This window comes from Ambystoma mexicanum, chromosome 1p (assembly GCF_040938575.1).
Source record: "Ambystoma mexicanum isolate Mex_15411 chromosome 1p, UKY_AmexF1_1, whole genome shotgun sequence".
Lineage (NCBI taxonomy): Eukaryota > Metazoa > Chordata > Amphibia > Caudata > Ambystomatidae > Ambystoma > Ambystoma mexicanum.
Window position 1 is genome coordinate 152,602,329 of NC_090921.1, and position 22,649 is coordinate 152,624,977.

Sequence of the window (22,649 nt, forward strand, 5' to 3'; positions counted from 1 at the left end):
AGTCCCACAAGTGGAAACTTCCCAGCAGCCAAATCGGCAGGATCTTCGCAACATGGGGACGTCCTCCATTGGACCTCTTCACCACAGCGACAAACAAAAAGTGCCAGAAATGTGCAAGCAGACTTCCACATCGGGACTTGCAAGTAGGCGCTTCTCCTTCCCTAGGACCAACACATTTGCGTACGCGTTCCCTCCCATACCGCTGAACAGGAGTACAGCCCAGAAGATCTGGAGGTACCCCTGCAATTTCCTCTTGGGGACCCCTAGCTGGCCCAGACAAACTTGGTTTTCAGACCTCGTTCAAATGTCGGCGGACAACCTGATCCCGCTGGGAGTCCAAGCCGACCTATAGCGAAGCGGCGGTGCAATCCTGCATCATGACCCACATTCCCTCAAGCTACGAGTTTGGGAACCTAAACATCCCAAAGGAATGTCAATGCATACTAGCAGCAGCAAGAGCCCCTTCCACAAATAAATCGTACAGCCAAAAATGGAAAAGGTTTTGTACCCGGTGTTCACAATAATCCAACCTGGAACTGTTGACATTACAGCCACACCAGGTCCTCCAATACCTCCTGAAACTAGCAAAAGAGGTCTTGCACTCTCCTCGATAAAGGTCCACCTCGCAGCTACTTTGAGATTTACTAAAAAGAGAAGGTACCCTCCTCTGTTCAGTGACAGGCTGCTCAAACATTTTCTTAAAGGGCTATTCCGCTCTTTTCCTCCGAAGAAAAGATTACCTCTGGTGTGGCGTTTAAACCTGGTTCTAGCGGGCCTTATGAAGCATGCATTCGAGCCTCTGGCTACAACCCACATAAAGATTGTAACTTGGAAATTAGCTTTTCTGATAGCAATTATTTCCTCCAGAAGAGTCTCGTAGCTTCAGGCGCTGGTGGTAGGCCCCCCATACCTAGGATTTGCCAGGGACAAAGTGATCCTGTCCACCAATCCTCATTTTATACGACAAGTGTCATCTGAATTTCACAAAAAAGCTACCCACTTTTTTTCTTAAACACTACTTCTCCAACAGAAAGGGCATTACACACCCTAGATGTGAAGAGGGCCTTAAAATTCTACCTCAACTGGACGAAGAACTTCATTGCATCTTGTCTGTCAAATAAGGGGCAAAGCTATCACAAAACGAGGTATAGCAAGATGGACCTCTTCTACCATCTCTTTCTGTCATGCTAAAGCCAATAAACTGCTGCAGGCAACACCAAAAGCACACTCAACAAGAGCGACAGCCGCTTCGGCAGAGTTATGGGCCGGCCTCCCCATAAGGGACATCTGCCGGGCTGCTACATGGGCAGTGCCTCACACCTTTACAAGGCACTACTGCCTACAGGCGCAGCACGTGCAGGATGTGCATATGGGAAGAGCAGTCCCCTAGAGCGGCTGTTCATGTAAGGTAAACCCTGCAGCTTCATGGTTCACCTGTTGCGTGGGTGTGTCTTATAAACAAGCAGAAATTATGTTGTCTGTTTTTGGCCTGGCTGTCTCTTCCAGTTAGGTATCACTGCTGCACAATCTATTCACAGCATGTTAATATATGAAAGATCCAATGCTGGAGAAGGAAGTAGTTTCTTACCAGTAACTCCATTTCTCCAGCGTTGGTATCTTTCATAGATTCAAATGCGTCCGCCAACCATCCCCTCCAGGCAAACAACCTTTCTGACTGGTGGGATTTCTTCCCATCAGCAGGGTTGGTTAAAATCGGAGGGGAAGCTGCAGGGACAGGGCTATACACTCCACGTCCAATTGGTGGTGACCAAAAGCACCCACAACGATGTGGGTAGGACACTCAGGGTGTCAGGTTTTCCTTTAGGAAATGTATTATAATATAAGTAACCAGGGAATCCCAGCCGGTCGACTGAGAATATTCACAGCGTGTGAATCTATGAAAGATACCAATGCTGGAGAAATGGAGTTACTGGTAAGAAACGACTCCCATCTTCTTACTTTAAATTACTATGGGTTAGTTAAAGAAAAACTACTCATCTTTTCAGAGTTAATGATTCTGGATTAGTCTAGCCCATCTGCAGAGATATTTGTGTATACAATGCTCTTTAAATATATAGAAATAGGACTGATAGCAAAAGGCTATCAGATTTGTAATTAAGAGAATATCCTGCTTTATTGGAACATGCATTGTGTGCAATTACAGGGAATGCTCACCTTGTGGAACTTGGATTGGGTTTCTTAAAGGTCATTTCATCAATTCGAGCCTCGTAAATGCGATTGATGGTACTATTCCCCAGTTCACACATTAACTGTGGGCACAAAGTGCAAATGAGGTTACAGTCAAGCAACAGGAAGGGAGACAAAACATGGGGAGTATGTGCGGAGGCCAGAGCAAGAGGTCTTGGCTCCCAAATGTCAGCACGTTGTAGCTGGAAAGATACCATCTGAACAACCCACAGATCCCTATACAGGTACTGCATCTCATCTAGCAAGCAGGGAACCCAATTCAGCTCTGGATACAATACCAACCTTTGCATGCAGCATGCGATTCAGGATTGTGAAGAGTATGAAGGTCACGTGATGAAGAAGACAGCATGCATGGATAAGAGCAATTGACAAATTAGAAACAATGTTTCCAGCCAGTGTGAAGTGTGTTGATCCTATGTTGTTATCAAAGAATATGTAGCTGTGCATTCCACAAAAAGAAAATGTTTACAAACCGGTGTTCAGGTACACACACAAAGTTACAGACATCATGAGTTTCTGCAACAACAATTGAAGATTTGTGCAGCACCAGCGATTTGCTAAACCTTCACTGACCTGAATAAAACAGTAATCACATGCAGTGACGGCAAAACACTCAAGGCTATCCTTGCTAAAATTCAGCGGTCTACAATGTCATCAAACTCAATATACGACAGCACATGATATTGCCTTCTATACATTAAGAAGAGACTGCTGCCCCTGTAAGGTTTGTCATCCCAAACACTTAAATGCCTAGCTTGGGAGGACTAGGGCAGTACCTGAATCCTCAGCCAACCCGTGTCAACGCCTTTGCAGCACTTCATGCACATGATGGACATGATCGCACCAGCTCTTACACACATTCTTCCTTTGGACCTTTTCATTTGGGCCTCACCTTTATCAGTTCTGGTTCCCAAGAGTCCAAGGTTAAAGACCGGACTTTAGAAAAGTGCACTCCCAGACTCCTGCAACAGAAAGGAGACAAGTGAATTCCACAAAAGGGAGGCGCAGCCAATATGGAGTAGTGTGTTCCAGATCACTAGAACAGAAAGAGGACTAACAAGTATAATGAAGGGGGTGACATGGTGGTTGGGACAATGTGACACAGTGTCTCCCCAAACCTCTCAGAGAAATGCAGATGACGAGAGTAGTGATCCTCAGATAAAATGTGTCCATCATTTCTTTCGTTCCCCACTACATTTATTAGCAGCAAAAGTAATAATAATATCAGTTTTGTATATAGCAATCCATGACTTATGCTTGTGGACTCATAGTTGCTCACAAAGACAGATCATCTAAACTTTCTGCTCCACTTAAGCTTTCAACTACTACAGAGAACCAGGAACTTAGTAAACTTCGCACAGCTATTATAAGCACCCCTAATTTAAATTGGGAACAGACTGAATATTGAAACACCCCAGAAAAGCACTCTTCTAGGCCATGCCCTCGCTGGCACAGTGGTGTACAGGAGTTGTTCCCAAAAGTAGATTGTACTAGAGTTTTAGCATTAGTATTATGCATGATCGCCACAAGACATACAGCTCTTGTTAATCGAAGGTGAGGAAGAGGACAGCTATCAGTGGTTGTGGCAAGTGTTTCAATGTCACATGGATTACATCAACTGTGGGGGTCAGTGAAACATGCCAGAGACATGGATTCCCCTTTAATATCCACTCTTCTATATCCTGTTAATTCAGAGAGGCTTTATTGAGATGACACGTTTGATTTTCTTTTTCCCCTGGCAACATGTCCCTTGTCAGGGCTATGGCTATAGCAATCAACTCTTCTAACCACCTGTGAATCTGCATATTTATGGTTAGCATAAGCTAATTCATTCATTAATGTAAAATATGTTTAGCAGTATGGTTTGTTCTGAGCTATCATGGATCAGGATTTGCTGAGAGCCATGCAGAAAGATCTAATGTATTATACTTGTTATTTTGTATAGCGCAAATTCTAGTTTCTAAGCGCCAAATGTGTTTATGCGCCAATGATTAATGCTGATAGGAGCTGAACACAGTGAAGAGATGTTATTAGAAGAGAGTTATGGCAGACAATGTTGCCAGGCTGTCCGCTATTCTCAGCACAGAAAACAGCCTTGGCTGCGGAGAAAGAGATAGCATCGGCAGAATAGGAATGTCTTGTACCAGTGTTTCCAAAGACAAATGCTTGCACAATATGTCTTGCTTTCTCATACTATACATGTGATTTATGTTCCCAGCACAGTACAAGCTATAACGAAATATGTACATAAACAAAAGCATGATGTTTCTTGGAAATGCTTCTACGCATGTAATGTACGTCACTGCCACTATGTATAAAGAGTGGATTTGTTTTCAGTAGAAGGGGGGCCTTGGCTTGTTAGTGATCAGCTCACGTAGCTAGCTTAGCTCGAACTCTCCCGAGCTCACTTCACTACTTCCCATGGGACGTGTTGAACATGAGCCAATACATGCAAAATAAAACTGTTTTTCTTTTACTAGCTCTGTGTCTCTTGTTATCTTCTTTTATATTCATAGGCTTATAATTTTGGGACTTACACACACATATACATATTCTGACCATTTCCCAATGGAGAAGAAGAATTCCAACCTACACCTCCCATGGTACCCTATTCCGTGAGAGTGAAAACCCAGAGTACATTCATTATTCCCTAAAATGAACCCAAGCAGGCAGAAGCCCCTAAAACAATAACCAAAAGCCAGGCTCTATGAGACAATAGGGAAGATCTACAAGGGTAAATTAAGAGACAAACACAAGCAGCCGTAACAGCCACCAGAGAAGCCTCCTCAAAATCCTCAACATCAGACAGCTTCCCAGCAGCTCATAGAATTTAAAATGGAGTGAGGCTACACAACCCAAAAAAACAATTACAGACTATTTCTCCCAGATACCACCAGTCCCACAGACCTAAAACTCAGAATCAATGCAGGAAATGTCTGCACCCAAGTCAGAATAAGAACAATTATCAAGAAAGACCAAAATACTCACTTTCCAAATTAAACTAGAAGCTGTAGAAAACATGCAACATCACTCACCACTGACAGTAAGTCTGCTGTTACTCAAAGGGAAGCTCTCTCCTGTCCCCATTACACAGTAGAAACAGTGTTGCTAACTCGCAAGTAGGCAAGAGGTTTGACAAACATTCATACTGATATCATGAGAGAAGGGGATAGGAAAACAAACCTCAGAGCAGTAGAGTCACGCAATGGACACTGGAGAAGCACATGGGCAGCCATGCAGCATCAGTATTGTGGAATACATCCAAATTGGTGGCTAGCCCTTTTCAAGACTTCCTTCGTTCCTGTAGAACTACAAAGCCTCATGACCACTTAGAATTCACAGAAAACACACGCTTCTCAGAGCCACTCATCCATAGGAGATAGAGTCTGTTCGATGCAAGAAACAGCAAAGACAGGGCAATGATGCATAGCTGAACCCATCAATTAATCAGCTTTAAGATAAATGGACTGTGACATATTAACCAACAGAGTGGCATGGTCTTGGAAAAGGAGCAGAAAGTGTAGTACCAGAGTAGCAGAAGAACAGCCAAACCAAGAGACCAGCAGGCTTAAATGTCCAGAGTGCTCAGTAATTGCCAGGGTTAAATCTCTAGTGCTTTGCCGGCCATCCAGGTGACAGGACACTCACCCTGAATGGAGAAGCTGACCCCACTGGTTACTCAAAGTCAGGGTGATACTATTAGCCTGGAAATACCCAGCAGAGACAAGGAAAGAAATACTTTCTTATCAAACGAGTTACCCCTGATAAGGGATGGAGTAACATCTGTTAATAGGAAAGGACCCTGAACTCCCTTCAGCCAAGAGAGGAAGTCAAAAAGCAGCAGTCCTGGGCTACTAACACAGGAGAACATCTTTACCATACCAGAGACTACGGGTAGAAGCCGGGCATTGGACGTAACCCAGGAAAGCAGCTTGATCTGGACATTAAACTAGAATGATGTTTGACCAGAGGAGAGACCCAGGACAGATGCTTATCCTGGGCAGTAACCCAGGGGAAAAGTTAAACCAGAGCAGAGTCCCAGGAAAGACTTGTGCAGTAACACAGGAAAGAAGATCTTTTGACATAGATAGGATTCCATAGATGCATGGGGCAAAAAAGGGAATAGAATATCTTTATTTAGGAAGAAAGAGCACCCATTCCTTAATCCCATCCGGACACATTGTACCTTGAGATTTCCCTATCTTGTTATAATTTTCTCCAAGATTCTATAGGGGTTTTCACATTTCAACCTGACACTGTAAATCAAACTCTTAAATCACATCTCACTTGTCTATGTTGGGTCCAGTGGTGGGTCGGAAGAAGGAGGCGGACCCTCAACGGACATTTTGAACAATATTAATTTAAATGACAAGTCATAGGCCTAGCTTTTCCTATTGCTCGAGGGGTGTCCCTGTCTATGCAAATAACTAAAGGTGTTTGTCAGTCATCAGTTAGTTGGAAAGGAATAGGTCCACCATCCAAAGCTAGTTCTAAATAACCCTACCACTATTTTAATTAACTTAAATTTGACTCTGAGAATGTCTCCCTTCTCCTAGCTTGTCTGACGGAAAAAAATGTCTCTTCTTTAGCCAAGTGTTCTCTTTAATATGAAATCTTTAAATAATCTCGTGCCACCTTCTGGATTAGTTATTGTAACTCATTCACAGTGTTCTTGAGGTGTATATCTCCTTTAGTCCTTTATATCACTCGTTACTATACTTTTGCCCAGGGGCTTGTAATACCTTCCTTTTTCTTGTAACCCAGGCTTCCTCAGATGAGATATACTTTCTTGTGGATTGAATTTCTCCCTATTCTAGGGTTGTTTTACTTGATCAACTGTTTCCTTTTCTAGCTCACTTGCATTCAGTTCATGTTTAGATTCATGGAACGCTTTCTCTGGATCGTGCCACACCCTCTCTTAATATCTGGGGTCCTTTCCCCTCTTCCCGGGATATTTGGGCCCAAGTCTTAATGCCTTCTCCTTTAGGCGTATTCAGTATCCGCTTTATCGATGTAGCACAGTTCTACTTAAATACATTTATGTTTAGTAACTGGGTCTGCCGGGGGAAAGCTCTCTGGCTTTGCACTTGCTCAAGTTGGTTTCCTCTGTTCGCCTTCTCGTGCTTCTTGGCGCTACCGGTTAGCCATCCTCGGTCTTCGCACTTGTGGTGACTGGTTATTGCTATGGGTAGCAGGGCATCTCGTCATCTCCCTAGCTGGGTGGTTTTAGGCATTGTTCAATGGCGGCATGGCCTATCACGAGGTTGTCGTGGTCACACCATCACAGGCATTAGCATTTCCCTCTCCTCTGCCTATCTCGGGCAGTAAACGCCAGGCCTGCAGCGTTTCCCTCCGGTGTTCAGGAGCATTCTCAAAGTCGCAGTCTCTGCGACTCTGCTCGACTCTACCTCCTCCAGGCGTCACGTTGTCAGGGGGTTTCCCCTGCTTACGCCTCTCTGCCTCTGCGCCTCTCTCTCTGCCTCTCTCTCTCTGCCTCTCTCTCTCTGCCTCTCTCTCTCTGCCTCTCTCTCTCTGCCTCTCTCTCTCTGCCTCTCTCGCTCTCTCTCTGCCTCTCTCTCTCTCTCTCTGCCTCTCTCGCTCTCTCTCTGCCTCTCTCGCTCTCTCTCTCTCTCTTTGTCGTGCTCTCCCTTCTCAGCCACCTCATCTGAGTCATTTGTATGTCTTTTCTTAAAGAGACAGACCTTTTCCTTGTTCATCAAGGTTCATTTTAGTTTTGCCTTCAGCCAAGTCTTTGGATACTACAATGGACTTCAAATCTAATATTCCCATGTATGCTACTATGCTGGAGGGTCTAGGGAGTTCCTCACAGGAACGGGAGTCCTTGTCCCCAAAGGGATAGTCTCTCCCAGTGAGGTCTCACTTGCGCAGACCCTTAGGGAGTTTCTTGCGGAGTGGGCTCACCTCCGTAGCCTCAAAGGGGGAGGATCTCCCTTGGGGAGAAGGGACGAATACCGTAGATTCGTCACAGTCCCCAATGACACAGAACAGCAAGAAAAACAAAAGGAAGATGGCAAAGACAGGGAGCCCACTCAGGTTTATCACGATTCTTCTATACCTGGCGGAAAAACAGTAAGGGTTTTCCAACCAAATAATAGAACATGCCTCCTTGTGTTCTCCTGCATTTCCAATTTCGTCAGTGTATGGCTAGAGGCTGCCTTTCAACCACCATTATATATTAAGGGTTTATAGAAATCCACGCAACAATGTGAGGAATTAGAATGACGATGTAACAATGTGAGGAATTAGAATGACGTCACTAATGGGAAAATTGCAATGGAACTTGAGACTTGCCAATATCAAGAAATAAATTAAACATCTGATGTCTAGTGGGTGCCGCAACTGTACATTTTGGCATTAATTCACACCACAATTAGTGCGCTCATATATGAAAGAGTGTAACCCAGTCCGGACAACAGCTGGCAAGGTTGCAGTTGAAATCCCATTGTACTCTAGAAGTCTCTAAGGTTGGATCTCCCTGGAGTAAGAGCAAAAATAAAGAAGGGGTCACAGGGCAGGGATTGCGAAGGAGCACTGTGCAGGTCTATGGGTATTGTTCACAATAAGGTGGCTGGTCCTCATTGGCGACATTGCCAGTGTGATTGCAAAGGAGACCAATGTCTGATGGAAGACAGCTCTACATTCACTTTAGGGTTTGGGAGTTGAGACTCTTTCCAGAGTGGGAACAGAGAGGAAGGGAAATGGGAACATACATTGGAATATCCAGTGGAAAGGAGGGTGCAATTAAGAGTTGCCCCTCTTCAGTCTGATGCCAATTAAAATGGGTGGGAGGACACCGTGCAGGGGTGGAGATGGACAGAAAGAAAGAAAGAATGGTTCAAAGGGGAAGGAAATAAGAAATATACTTGGCAAGTTGCTGGAGCATTTAGATGGGGCAAAAGGGGTGGGCTGAGAGTACATAGATAAGATGGGGTGTTTAGGAAGATCTATGGGCATAGGTCAGTGACAGCTCTGGCTCTCACCTGCTGACTCCTGGGGTATCAAGAGACAGCACCCGAAGACACAAGACATTTAATCCTTTTTTGCTTTTAAAGCACTGTAAACCTCACAGGTGATCATGACTCAGCAACTTGGCCAAGGGTCAGCCACAAAGCACCCATTCAGCCCATCACAACCAGCTCACAGGATCTCACCGGTGGATCCCTGAACACTCTATACAGAGGGTGATCCCTAGATTGATGCTGGCCCATTCTGGTGCTGGTTCCTTGCAGTCACAACATTGAGCGTTTCCAGGGATCCGTTGGATCTGGTCAAGGGCTCTTTTGTCCACACTTTCTCTGGGATACCCAGAGTCCATGGTCGCTGCTGACATGGATGAAGGTCTGTCCAGCCGCTGAAAATCAGCAAGACATAGTTAAATAGCAACATGTGCATATCACCCCCTCCGACCATGCCATTCTCTGCAAATGCACTCCAAACCCGACCAACAGCATTGCAGTAGCCAGTATTTAGACTCACACATTTCATTAAGAGGACACCGCTATCTAAACCTGTGCCAGCTCAGACTAATCTGAATACTTGGTACAACAAACAACTGTAACACTACTTATAAAATGTAGCCTGTACTTAAGCAATAAGACTTGTCAATACCCCTAAAGCTACGGCCATGAAGCTAGAAAATGCAGAGTAGCAACACCCACAAATGTTATGCACATCAGCCTTACAGAGAGCTTTGCAATTGCGCCTCATTATAGAACGTGTGAAGGGGGTAACAATTCTTGCTGCACAGTATGTAAGGAAGTTTGGGCTCACCATGCTTGTGTTGTCTTCCCGGCTTTCAGAGAATGCAGTGGCGATGCTGTTTTGAACTGCAGAGATCCAGGCCTGGTGATACTTCTCAGTATCGGCCTGAAGCAGGCAGCTCCTGCAAAGCAATCCAGAGATGTTGAAGGATGAGGAAGCAATGCACAGTGGGTCCATCACAATTTAACGTGATACAGCCAAGACATATTCAAGGAACCAAAATGTAAGTTAGGTCAATGCACATCTAACATGATGTAGCGGAAAGCAACTCAAATAAACGAAGCACAAGTCAAGATGGTGCCCAACCAAGGATCTGAATTTCCAGGGGGTGGCTACCGTGACAAGTCACCAACTCTACCCATTCTGTATGTGGACCTGAATTCCAATCCCCAGCATACTCCACAGGGGAGTGGACAAGCCTTCGGGCCAGGATACTGATAAGCAGCAAAGGGATTTGCAAGCTACAAGGGAGAAAATTGATACACTCATTGGACAATGCAATGTAAAAATCAGAACAGTGAGGATGTAAAGAAATGAAGAAATCACTGAGTCTAACCAATCTGTAGGAGGGACACTAAGCAGCCCAGGAGATAGCCAATCAAAGCCAGCTACACTAGAGCCCCATGGGTATAAAAAGGGCTGGGATAAGTCAGTAAGTATTCTGGAACCAGAGTACGCAGATGTGACCTGGATGCAAAAGGAAGCTTCTGGATGGAGGACTCCAGGAAGGAATGCTACCTTGAGGAAGGCAGTACAAGCCTAGAGAGGCTGGAAGGAGTGGTGTAGAGCTCGTAAATCCTGGAGGTCATGGTGGAGGAAGGCTGACCAGAAGGGCACCTCAGCCCTCTTAACTTCTAGGGGGAACTAGAAAGCCAAAACCTGAGACTTTCCACCTTCGACCCCTGAAGGAAGACAATATGTGTTTTGCTCTGGCTGGACAGGCCAAGGCCTATGTGTGAGGCATGTTAAACCCCAGGGCTGGGGGAAAGGCCTATGGTGACCCAAAGGCCTACGAGAGGTGCCTACTGTGAATCCTGTATTCTTGATGTGAAAAGGATACAGAAGACGAAAGGACCCTTAAGCAAGGGCAGCCAGATGAGGGTTCAGTAGGGGCCTGCCGTGAATCCTGAAGCCAAGGTCCAATAGGGACATGTTGTGAAATCCAAACTACATGCTGTAAAACTTGAGCAACCCGAGGATCAAGTTTGATTGTTTTGCATTAGAATAAGGATGGACTTTGAAGAGTAGGTTTTGGACTTTTGCTTTGGTCAAGCCCTTGGAATGTTTAAGCTAAAAGCACAGGGGAGCGGGGAGACTAGGTTGGGGATGGAGACTTTTCAGATGGTCACATCATTTGGACATTTCTTTGCAGAATAGGGCACCCTTGGCAGGGGCAAGGATTTGTTAGAATAGGTTTTGGATCTTATGTTCAATCAGAAGGGGGACCCTTGGAGCACAAAGGTAACATTATTGAGTTCAACCCATCATGACACAATTTTATGTACAAGTCAGTCTTTGGAGTTCCCCTCTAGTACTTGTCAGGCATTCGTCAAACCCTTACTCCAATTGTGAGAAAGATAATGAAACCCTTTTCTAACTATACCATCCAGTGGTGTTGTATCCTTGCTCAACATACCACAGTACTCCAAAATTACATAGTGCAGAAAAAGAAAACTAAATGACCAGAATTCAAGGGATGTTAACAGAATATGATTAATCAAAACACAACCGAATGACCCAAAAACCACGTCAAAGCTGTCCTAAACAAACAAAGAAAACTACTAACATAAAAGAGCCAAGATTATGCCATCAACATAACTGAAATAATCACAATGCACCGCACACCTCCAAAATCCAACCCAATGAAGCACAACACATTCAAGGCATGACAAAACAGGGACCAAAAGATAGATTTGATGAGCTGGAGCAAAAATAGCCTTTGGTTATCAGGCATAACCCAGTGGGCTGGAGCTACCTCTGGAAATGAGGAGCTTGCTAGTACAAAAGGTGCCTCAAATGGATAAAAGCAATACACTGGAGGCCATTAGATGCAACCCATTATGCTTTCAACGCCTTCCAGAGGTTTTGTAATTCATCTTAATACAAATTCACAAACCCACATCGTTAAGATCATATAGGTACTTTTGTTTGGCACTTGTTTGCACTGGCGTCAAAAGGTAGCTTGTCTTAGTAGTTGGTGTCATGATAACGAGACATGATTCTACGGGTTACATTATCTGAAAACTAACACATGTAAAAAGACACATTCTTGGCTGGATACTGACCACAAATAACATCCAACTGTCACTGACAATGTAATTAGACTGGACGAGCAATGTAGCTATTACTTTTACATCACTTGACCAATCGCTAAAAGGCAGAACAAACCTCTACCAATCACTAAAACTGGTTGCTTTATACATAAATTCAAACCTTAACTTTTTCACCCAATAATCAAAAATACCTTTAAGAATCTTTAAAGTTTATCTCTTTTATAAGGTGCTTATGGATATATACAATTCAGTGGCACCCTCTAAAACCATTTTAGTTTGCCCTAAATCTACCCGCCAACTTTGGTACTCGCCCGCAAAATGCTGCCTGCTCCTGAGACTTAGGAAGGCTCAAGGGAAATGGGAAAGGTCACATTCTGAGGCTGATCAACCTGGTCTTCGGAATACCAAAAAAGACTACAAATTAGCCACAATGCAAGTCAAAAAAGTTGTATTCCTACTGTAAATTATGCTGAAAAAACCCCAGATATTCACAGCTCTAAAACTGACCAGAATCATCCGTACACCAATTAAACGCATTATAACAGAGCTGGGTCTCACAAAATCACAATCTATTTTGATGACAACATCCATACTATCCACTCTTTTATTAAATTACCTCAGATTCTTCTTATAACCCGCTCAAGGGGCCTTTTGACCAGATAAGTCTATAACAACTTTTGACTCTAATCCCGTTTCAAATCAGGAATTCTACATACCAACATGTATGGGTTACCACGTTACTTAAGAACTTGATCATGTGGCGGATGTGACCAGTAGCTATGGACTGATTGCCTATACCCTTTTCTGTCAAAAATGCTGGAGAAAATTGCAACCATGCAGTTGCAAGCCTTCGCCGGGACCCATGCCCTTCTTGGCAAATCGCGAACTGGCCTTCGTTCCCGTCATAGCACTGAGACTGCCTTAGATGATGTGCGGGAGCACCTTCTTTGAAACCTCGATGAACAGTCTGATAAGCTGCTAGTCTTATTTGATCTATCAGCTGCTTTTGATTCCTTGGACCACTGTGCGATTCTTAAAAAGCTCAGTGCTGTGGCAGGGGAGGCAGCTAAAGAAATCAAAGGTTTTGAATCCTTTTGGCAGACAGATAGAATGTGTCCTTTTCCTGGCCACCTTTAATACTCCTCCCTCACCAGTCAAATGCAATGTTCCTACCGGGGGGTCAGCTATTTCTCCATTCTTATTCAATATATATTTAAAGCTCTTTCATGGCCTACTCTAATCTCTGGGGGTAGGGCTTCACTTTACGCTTCAAGGGAATCCCAGCTATGACAATTCTCACCTTGAATTGATTCTTGCTAGTATCAAGAAATGGATAAATGCTAATAATCTGAGTTTGAACCGTAACAAAACTGAGTTGATTAAGATCGATACACTGAGAAAAGGGAAACTCAACCAGGCCTACTACTATTTCGATAGATTCTCAGCCATTGCCCTTAGCCCAGAAAGGTAAAACACTTTGCGCCTCGTTAGAGTATGGAGGTGCTGGTAAAAGTGGCAGTAATTGCAATGTCACCACTTTACTGCTGCAGTACCACACCGCTGTACTATGAGTTTGGTAGGAAGGTGGAAGATTTACCTATTTGCTGGAAGTAAGTTTGCAGAATTACCATCAACAATTGACAGAATTACTGCAACAGAATTATTGCCAGCAGTAATTCTCTTGAAATTCCTATGGAGTCCTACTGACTCCAAAAATTGAGCATTACGCCGCCATATCACCACTTGGCATCCTGTGGTAAACCCAGGGAACATGTGACAACAAGAGTAATCATGTTTAATGGTAATTAGGCAGATTGACTGCCCAATTGCCACCAAACTCACAATGAGGTCCTTGGCGTGGTATTTAATCCTTCACTCTCAATGTGTCTCCAAATTAACACTGTGGTTCATAGCCTTAAATACTATATCTCTCCTTATCTCTCAGACGGACATTGTCATATCTTTTCCATAGCTAAAGTAGCCACTAAACTAAAGTATGGTAATGCCATTTACTTCATAGAACCAACACATCTGCTCCAACGTCTTTAAATAGTACTAAAATACACATCTAAAATTGTTACCAGTAGCCTGTAAGAGACCATGAGTCACCATTTCTTTTTCATTTTCACTGGGTACTGGGGTGGGTCCTACTTAAATTTAAGGTAGCTCTTTAAGTGATATCCCAAATTGACCTACGTAAGCCTTCACGAACTTTACGTTATTTTTCATTAACATTTGCTATTCTCCCAGATTTAATCTTAAATCTGCAGGGGGAAAAGGTTTTGCAGTTCAGGGCACCAACATTTTGAATTCCATTCCCAAATCTCTAAGAGCTTTCCAAAATCTGCTACCTTTTAAAAACAATGATACCCTTTAATTTCAAATCCAGTCGTCTTCATAAATTCTTACCACTGTGGCCATTTCCTGTCCCCATCAATACTACGTGCTTTTATGTATCTGAGTTTTAGACCCATATAAGCACTAAGTAACATAACATAACTTCTAGGTTACAAGCAGGAACTAAATACCTACTGTGATGGATCCAAGCAATTAGTCCCTTGTTCACCCAAACAAACACTAATCCCACGGCCAATGCCCAATATGACAATAAGGTTTTCTCCAATTTTCCTTTTCTTAACCTTCTTAGGCCATGTTCATTATCGTGGGTGGGTGAAAAGAGACCAGTAACAGAAACAAAAGGAAAACCAACCACCTCGGGTACTGGCACGAGGAGGCCACATGAAGAGGCACACAACCAGATGGAACGTTCTAGTTATAAAATAAAGGAAGCTGACCCGACAATAAAAAAAGAGACCAAAAAAATAACCTGTTTTGTTGTGGCAGAAGTAGCAGTAAAAAGTAGTGGAAGGGGTTGTGGGAAAGCAAGCAGGAAAAGAAATAGCTGTGGATGCAGTGAATGCAGTGACTACAGGAGTGGAGACCATAGGAGAGGCTGCAGAAGTAGCAAGGACTGGAGGAAAAGGAAAAGTCTAACCCCTAAAAGAGCGACACAGAGAAAGTTAAAGAAGTGCAGCAAGTGAAGATACAAACTTTATTACTGCTGAGACTGGCAGGGAACACTTTTACAAGCTCGAGAGTCGGCGGAAACCAGCGCTTTCTAAGGAGGGTTGCCTGTGTTTTTTACAAAGGAGTATAGTGCACTGGATTGCAGATGCCAGAGAAGCACGTTACTTTCTTTGAACCGTTCATCTGCCGAAAACCAAAGTAGATATGGTGCGCATCAGGCCTTTTTACACAGAGAAATATTTTTCAATAAGACCCTTTTAATTCTTCCTCGTGTCCCACTTAAATAGGCTATTTACGGCAGTACCCCCATAAAACATGGAGTTCACTAGTGACAGGCTGGCAAGTAGCAGCTTGCAAATCCACTCTTTACTTTAGTAACCCATACAGATCCTTGAAAGAAGTCCTGGTCTATTTAATGTGTTAACACACTCCTCTGTTAATAATTCTATCAAGATAATACATTGAGTAATGTAAGGGAATGTGTGTTTTATTCAAATGCCTGCATTTTGTAGGTTACAGTGTTATTAAAGCATCTTGAATCATGAACATGCTTTTCACTTTGCTTTAGGACACAGGTGGCATTGTGTAAAATGAAAATTGTCTTAAACAATGGCGGCATTTCTGCTTTATTTTCCTCGGTCTTAATCCGCTTTAATAGAGGCAGAGCAGTAGCAGCAGCATGGGCATGGCATACTTTGTTTTCTTTTCATTACAGAAGCACATCAATTGCATTCAATGGCTTGGGGTTCTTTATCTCTTGAAGTTTTTAGGAGAGCCTCTCAACAAGCAGTTGTTTGGCTTTTGTGAGAAGGAAAAACCTTTTTGGGGTTCTATATGAAGGTTTTTTATTTGTCTTAAGCTTGCATGTGTTTGTGTGCATGAAAGGGCACTATACATTGTTTTCTTAGAGAGCAACAAATAGCTAGGCATGTGGTATGGCCAAACACCACGAACAGGTATAATGGATACAGGTAGAAGTATTGCTGTATATATTTTCAGTGGCACAGATTGTATTGGTACCTCTCAACATGACTGCTATATATTCTGGCAAAGTAGTCTAATTTATCAAAGGAGCTGCTATATGCATGTCATGGCACAATGCCAAATATTCACACAGCAGGGTGGATTGTATCATGCCCACATCTCTTCGCAGGACTGCTATTTTTTTGGGACATTATCTGAATTTCTTAACAGAACTGCTGTTAATAAAGCACAAACATGTGTTGGCATTTTCTGCAGCGAGCTAAAGTAATGCGCAAGTACAGTGTCCGAGCTCTTCCCACCAACCTCAGACAGTGTGAGAAGATGACATTGCTGTCATACTTCATTCCCTTCTACTCGGTCTTGCGCTTTTCATAACATCTCCTTCTCCCATGCCAGATTACAGAGTCCCACTGCCAAAATTCTAGCACATTTCAAAGCCTCATTATGACTCTCCTGACTGACGTAGGATCGTCCAAACAGGCTTAGAGCTTTTGACAAAACCATTTATGTCAGGCAAGCCTCACATGGAACTGCCAGTGGGGTAACCCTATGTGCCTTTCAGTGTCAGCCTGTTGGGAAAGGCAGCTCAGTGGGTCAATAGCCCTGCTGCAGAGATTGTGTAACCTGTTAGTTCAATTCCTGTTGATAGGTGAGTTAATGAGTATGCATCAGCGATGCATAAGAAAATGCAGGTAACGTCAATTGTAACGGAGTTGACTTAACTTTCGACTTATCAAAAGGACTACTAAATGTTCAGTGATACAGAACACACACATTTCATCAGGGCTGCTATACTTGTAACGGCTCAGAAGAAGCAGCTCCCATGAGGTTGTCTATATTTCTAATGGCTCAGAACACACACCTCATCAGGGCTGCTATACCGGTCTTGGCTCAGAACACAAATGTCCAGGGGTGCTATACTTTTAATGGCTCAGAATACACACCCCATTGGGGCTGCTATACCAGTGATGGTACAGAAGTAGAACACGCAGATCTAATTTAATGGCTCAAAACAGACATCCAATTTTGTCTGCTATACTTGTAGTTACTCAGAAGAAGCACGTCCCATAAGGACTGCTATACTTGTGGGAACTCGCACCGACCCGATACCGGATAACCGCACTGAAGCTCAGCAGACGGAGCAAACCGAACAGAAGCTGCCAACAGGACATCACTGCTCTCACTCTCCTTTTCCCACTACACCCTACTAACTCCCCCGCCCCTCATTTTCAGATCCGCCAAAGTGCCTGGGGACCACTCCAGTGGTGACGGTGCACGGTACAAATACCTTTAACATTAACATTAGAATATGGGCTCTTGTACTTGTAATGGCATACAGCGTTGGTAAAGAATCTACATTCAAGCAAGTGCTGCATCTGGTCAGACAAACCTCCAAGTCTATAATTCCCAGCCTAATGGCCAAAAGAAGGTTTGCACACGTCTAAAAAGGAGCACCCAATGGTAAAGCTGCACTAGATTTTTGAATAGAAAATGCATTTTCAGCTGTTGGGATATTTATTGGTGCTGTGTTAAAGGAAAAACAGAAAAACAGGAGAGGAAGAGTAACTCCGAACCTATGCAATACAGGAGAACAAAGGTGGGGTGAAGGGACAGAGAACATACCAGACAATCCAAAACAGGAATTCGAGTAACAAGAGAGAGCAATAAGCTACATGATAGGGCAACAAAGAAAGTGAGAAGGGAAACAGTTAATAATAGGACAAACCCATTTTAGGAGTGAGGGATAGAAGCAGAGCAAAGTTGACATTTAAAGACAGTAAAATAAAACACAGATCAACAGCAGGTGGGGAGAGATGGAAAGAGAAAAGCAAGACTAGAGAAGGGCAGGTCAATAACATAAGAGACAGTGCAAGAAAGATAAAAAGGAGTAGCAATCACAACCGAGAAAATGAAAAAACAGATATAGCCATAGCAATGACATGAGAGAGAGGAAGAGGATTTATATCAACAGATACAGTGAGATATAGGAGGGAAACAGCAACAAAAGAATGCATAGATGGGAGAGTCAGGGTGACAGAGAAACAGAATGCAGAACGTGACATAGCAAAACTGAAGGGTGAGCGGAAGAGCATCAGAGAGTGCGAGACAGGGGAAACGGAGAACTAAAGCAAAAACATGGAGTGGCTGTCAAGCAGGTAGTGCCAGGCAGTAACTGTAGGCCCGAGAGGCTGAAAAGTGATGCTGGTAGAGTGAGGGACTTGATTTATGAATCACCCGTAACTAGCTGGCATATGTGGTAGCTCTCAACAGAGTTGATGCCCAAGTATCATGAAGATGAAGCTGGGTAGTATGCATCTACAAGTTTCCTGTGTGAGGAAAATGTTTTCCACAGGTGCAATACATTATTTAGAACCACTTTGAAATACAGCGGTTTTGTCACTAATATTTTCGAACAATGTTTTCATTTTACGCACAAATTGGATAGTTGTCAAGAAAGTTTTTACTCTCTTGCGAACGAGGAAACTCATTTTTACTCTCTTGAATTCGGATTTACGCTCCAATTCTAAAAATCGGGAGTAAAATGCTCTCACTCTAAAATCCTATTTGGAGCACTGCCATTCGCGTTGAACAAACACAGCAAAGCCCAGCAATAACTAACATGATAGATACAACGTGTGGTCACGGACGTAGTTCAAAGCGAGGGAGATGCTGGTGGGAGCTGTCACCAACGGAGCACGGCAGAGATGTTGGGACACTGACAGAAGGGATAGAACCGGTCAGGGAGTCAATGTCGAGTCCCCTAAACATTTTGGGAAGCGGAGGCCAGGCATTAGACCACCGGCGGGGTTCTCCCACAGGAGAGAGTGCAGTTTTGTGGGCGGCAGCAAGACCAGGGAATAATAGCAATAGATGTTCATTATATGAGAGCAACATGCCCCTTAAAACAGTACTTTTGTGCTTGGTGTCAGCAACGCCGGGTGGCAGAAGACTGCGCCCCAGGGGAACAACAGGGGAGCAGCTAGCAGCGAAGAAGAGAACCAGGCTTCAGTGGTGAGATAAAGGTACGACTTGGGAAGGGAGGTCAGGTATGAATGTAAGGATAAAACAAGTAAAATGATCCTTCTTCCCCCTTTTTTCCCCAATAAGAGAAGAGAAAGGGCAACTGGGGGTGAATGTTTTGTCTTATGCCAGTGTGTGGGGAAAAATAAGCGTACACTTGCTGGGTAAACCAAAGGGACATTCAAATAGCCGCATCAGAGTAAACCAATCTAACCCATGCACACATTCCTGAGAGAAATAAGAAGAGCAAAACCAGAGGAAGTGGATTGCCCCCCCCCCCACTTTGCACCACATAGTAATCATCAGGGTTAGAAAATAACTTCCTCAACAACATACAGGGTGTTAAGTCCTGAAGAAAACTGACGGCAAAAAGAAAAGAAAGACCAGGGGATGTGGTTTGTCCTCCCTGGTATTCACGTACACGGTTAAGGGGAGGAAAGCCACATACAGGGTGGTAAGTCCTGAAGAAAACCGACGGCCAAAAGAAAAGAAAGACCAGGGGATGTGGTTTGTCCCCCCTGGCATTCACGTACATGGTTAAGAGGAGGAAAGCCACTTCCTCTGACAGAATTCAAGTCCAATAAATAGGCAAACGTTACTTTGAGTTGGTGTACCCACCGATTGGGACTTTACATAATCCAAGTGAAGGAAGGCTGCAGGAAAGCAGCCAAGTACATTTTATTTTTCCTTCGAGTAGATTTTGAAGCATTTAAGTGTGAGGGTCAGGATAGGTGTTGACACAGGACCAGGCTACGCTAATTATGGACAAAGACTGGTCCCACTAGTAAGTTTTGTTCTGGCAGGGAAACCCATCATACATTTAGAAATAGTGAGGCCTTTCACCCCAACCCTCGTCTTATTTTAATAAAGTAATTGTGAACAACTCAACACTGTGTCCGTCTCATTAATAGAACCTCTCCTACACCGCTTGCAATTTCGAATCCTGCACAAGTTGAATCTCCATAATCAAACATGACGTGAAAAAACCTAACATTACAATAAAAAAAGTATGCTTCATGTTTAACAGCAGTATATTCCAGGTTTGTGCTACACAATTCTTTCAGGCCAGTAACATTTTATAAGCCACAACTCAAGCCTCCACAGTGCAACTTTTCACAACACTTGTGTACAGGCGCGTTCTAAATAATATATCTTATTTATTTGTTTAGTTTCAAAGAAACTTTAAAAAACACTAAAAATAAAAAACAATAAAACAGTATATCAAATCCATTATACCATTAAAACAAGCACAGTAGGTCATAGATAAAAACATCATACATTTGCCAAGGCTTCAAATATCCAACTAAAATAAATTAATTTTATAAAAACAATTTCATTCTGACAATACATTAGTTCTTCTTACACTATCTAGGTGTTTTTTTAATAATTAACCACAGATGATACATAGCAATATGAACTTTTTGGCTGTTCGTGTTGAGACAATATGCCCAGAAATTATCACTCTTAATGTATTCGAAGTTATATACAAATGGTCCCAACCAATTCATATATTCTGGACCCAATGTCCTACATTCAGATAAAATTTGCTTAGCTGTCTCTGGGTATAGAGTATTGTGGCACAAACGACAATATCTATCTATTTTAAGGAGGCCCAGCTGTGGCCCCATTACCGAAAGGATCTGTAACTGATTTATCCTCAGCCTTAGCTTAAATGCCTGCAAACCCCTATTTGGGCATTGTCTAAGATAAGCCTGAGGCTGCAGGTAACTATAGACAACAGTCATACACAGGCGTAACTCTGAAGGGGCTCTACATGTCTGTAATTTGCCACCCAATCCCACTGTTTTACCTCATTTAAAAAAAAAAAACTATTCATTGTAACATAGGGTGCACCCCTTGGAAAATCCCGAAACCATCCTAGGTCATTAAATAGGTCATTCCCCAACATACCAAAACGATCTTTGCCCTATACAGGAACAGCCAGGAGACGGAGCAATTGCCATCTAGGATTTGTATGAGTTTTGATATATAACAAGCCACGTCTCCTCAACAGTTATCCTTTAAGGGAGGTCAAGCCAAATTCCAGTCGTATATACTGTATTTTTGCCGATGACTTAAGTCTCAGCATTTGCTTCCAAAAACTGCCCTCTACGGTGTCTAACCATGATAAATCAGCCAGGGCCAAGGCTTCCATTCCAACCCATAGAGGACTGTGGGACAGAAACTTTGTACAGGGATACGATTCCCTCCAGTGAGCTGGACATATCATACCATTATAATATTAACATAACTCAAAATAAAGTCATCTAACGCAACACAACTTCAGCCTAAAAGGAGAAAACTATGGGATTCAAATTTTACAGCAAATGATCCCAATACGATGACTTCAAAGCCTAGGTCTGCAGGCAACTACAGAATGTGGATGGCCAAAAAAATGTGCTAAAACAAAAATGACTCCACCTTAGCACGACAACAAAGCAGTGAAACAGAAGCAAAGCTTTGGCGACCAAGACTATGGAGTCTATATGAAAAGACCTCTGCATCATGTCACTGCATAAGGAACAATGTCTCACTGGTACACCCTGGACAGCCACCCCCATAAGCCCATCTTGGTCGCAAAAAGAAGTCAAGCGGTCTGTACTCAGCATAGCACTAAGCCTCTGCCACCAAACCATGCAGTCTTCACTGGACATAGTACTCCACCTCTGACAACCAGTTACGCATGCTGAAACAACAGAACACTCACTTTGATGGGGAGACAACTTCAAAACAAAAGCGGCGTTCACAGTCATGACAGGGCTTCACGGTGCACAGCCGGAGGTCCTCCACCACTACGGTCAGGTTGTCCTGTGGAGAAACAGAAGTCTCAAAGAGGAACTGATTTCATGAAAACAGAGAAGAGGAATGGTGGGTTGAAGGATGCTCTGGGATGTTAGTGAAAGGGATTATGGGAACAGTATCTGACTGTATGGTGAGCCCATAGGAAACCTGCCAAGGAACAAGAAGGAAGAAGTTACTCACCTGTAACTCCTGTTCTCCAGCATGGGTCTTACATGGATTCACATGCTCATGAATAGTCCTCCTTGTCAGGCTAAGAATCCTCTGTAAAATTAAAGAAGTTTAGCTTTAAGCTAAAAAAAAAAACCTATGTGGCGCTTCTGTAGCCTATTGCTGCCACGTTGGGTCATACCGCCCCAGTCAAAAACAGTTATCCTCCTAAGCTCCATCCCTGGTGGCCATCTTCAGATATTTTCGCACACAAAGTGGCAGTGGGAACCAAGAAGAGTCAGGCAGGGGAAGGAGGGAGGTTTCATATATGAATCCATGTAAGACCCATGCTGGAGAACAGAAGTTACAGGTAAATAACTTGTTCCTTCTCCAGCACGGGGTCTC

General features: G+C 43.4%; 1 protein-coding gene across 4 annotated transcripts in view; it reads right to left on the bottom strand.

Annotated features, from left to right (window-relative positions):
- The window catches only part of ACAP1 (ArfGAP with coiled-coil, ankyrin repeat and PH domains 1), a 671,900-nt gene that overhangs the window by 176,263 nt on the left and 472,988 nt on the right, over positions 1 to 22,649 (bottom strand). For all 4 annotated transcript variants that reach the window (XM_069645604.1, XM_069645612.1, XM_069645621.1 and 1 more), the window contains 5 exons: positions 22,003 to 22,103; positions 10,000 to 10,111; positions 9,381 to 9,580; positions 3,101 to 3,170; positions 2,176 to 2,270 (listed from right to left, as the gene is read on the bottom strand). In XM_069645604.1, coding sequence (XP_069501705.1) covers positions 2,176 to 2,270; positions 3,101 to 3,170; positions 9,381 to 9,580; positions 10,000 to 10,111; positions 22,003 to 22,103 — 578 coding nt within the window. The remainder of the gene's footprint in view (positions 1 to 2,175; positions 2,271 to 3,100; positions 3,171 to 9,380; positions 9,581 to 9,999; positions 10,112 to 22,002; positions 22,104 to 22,649) is intronic.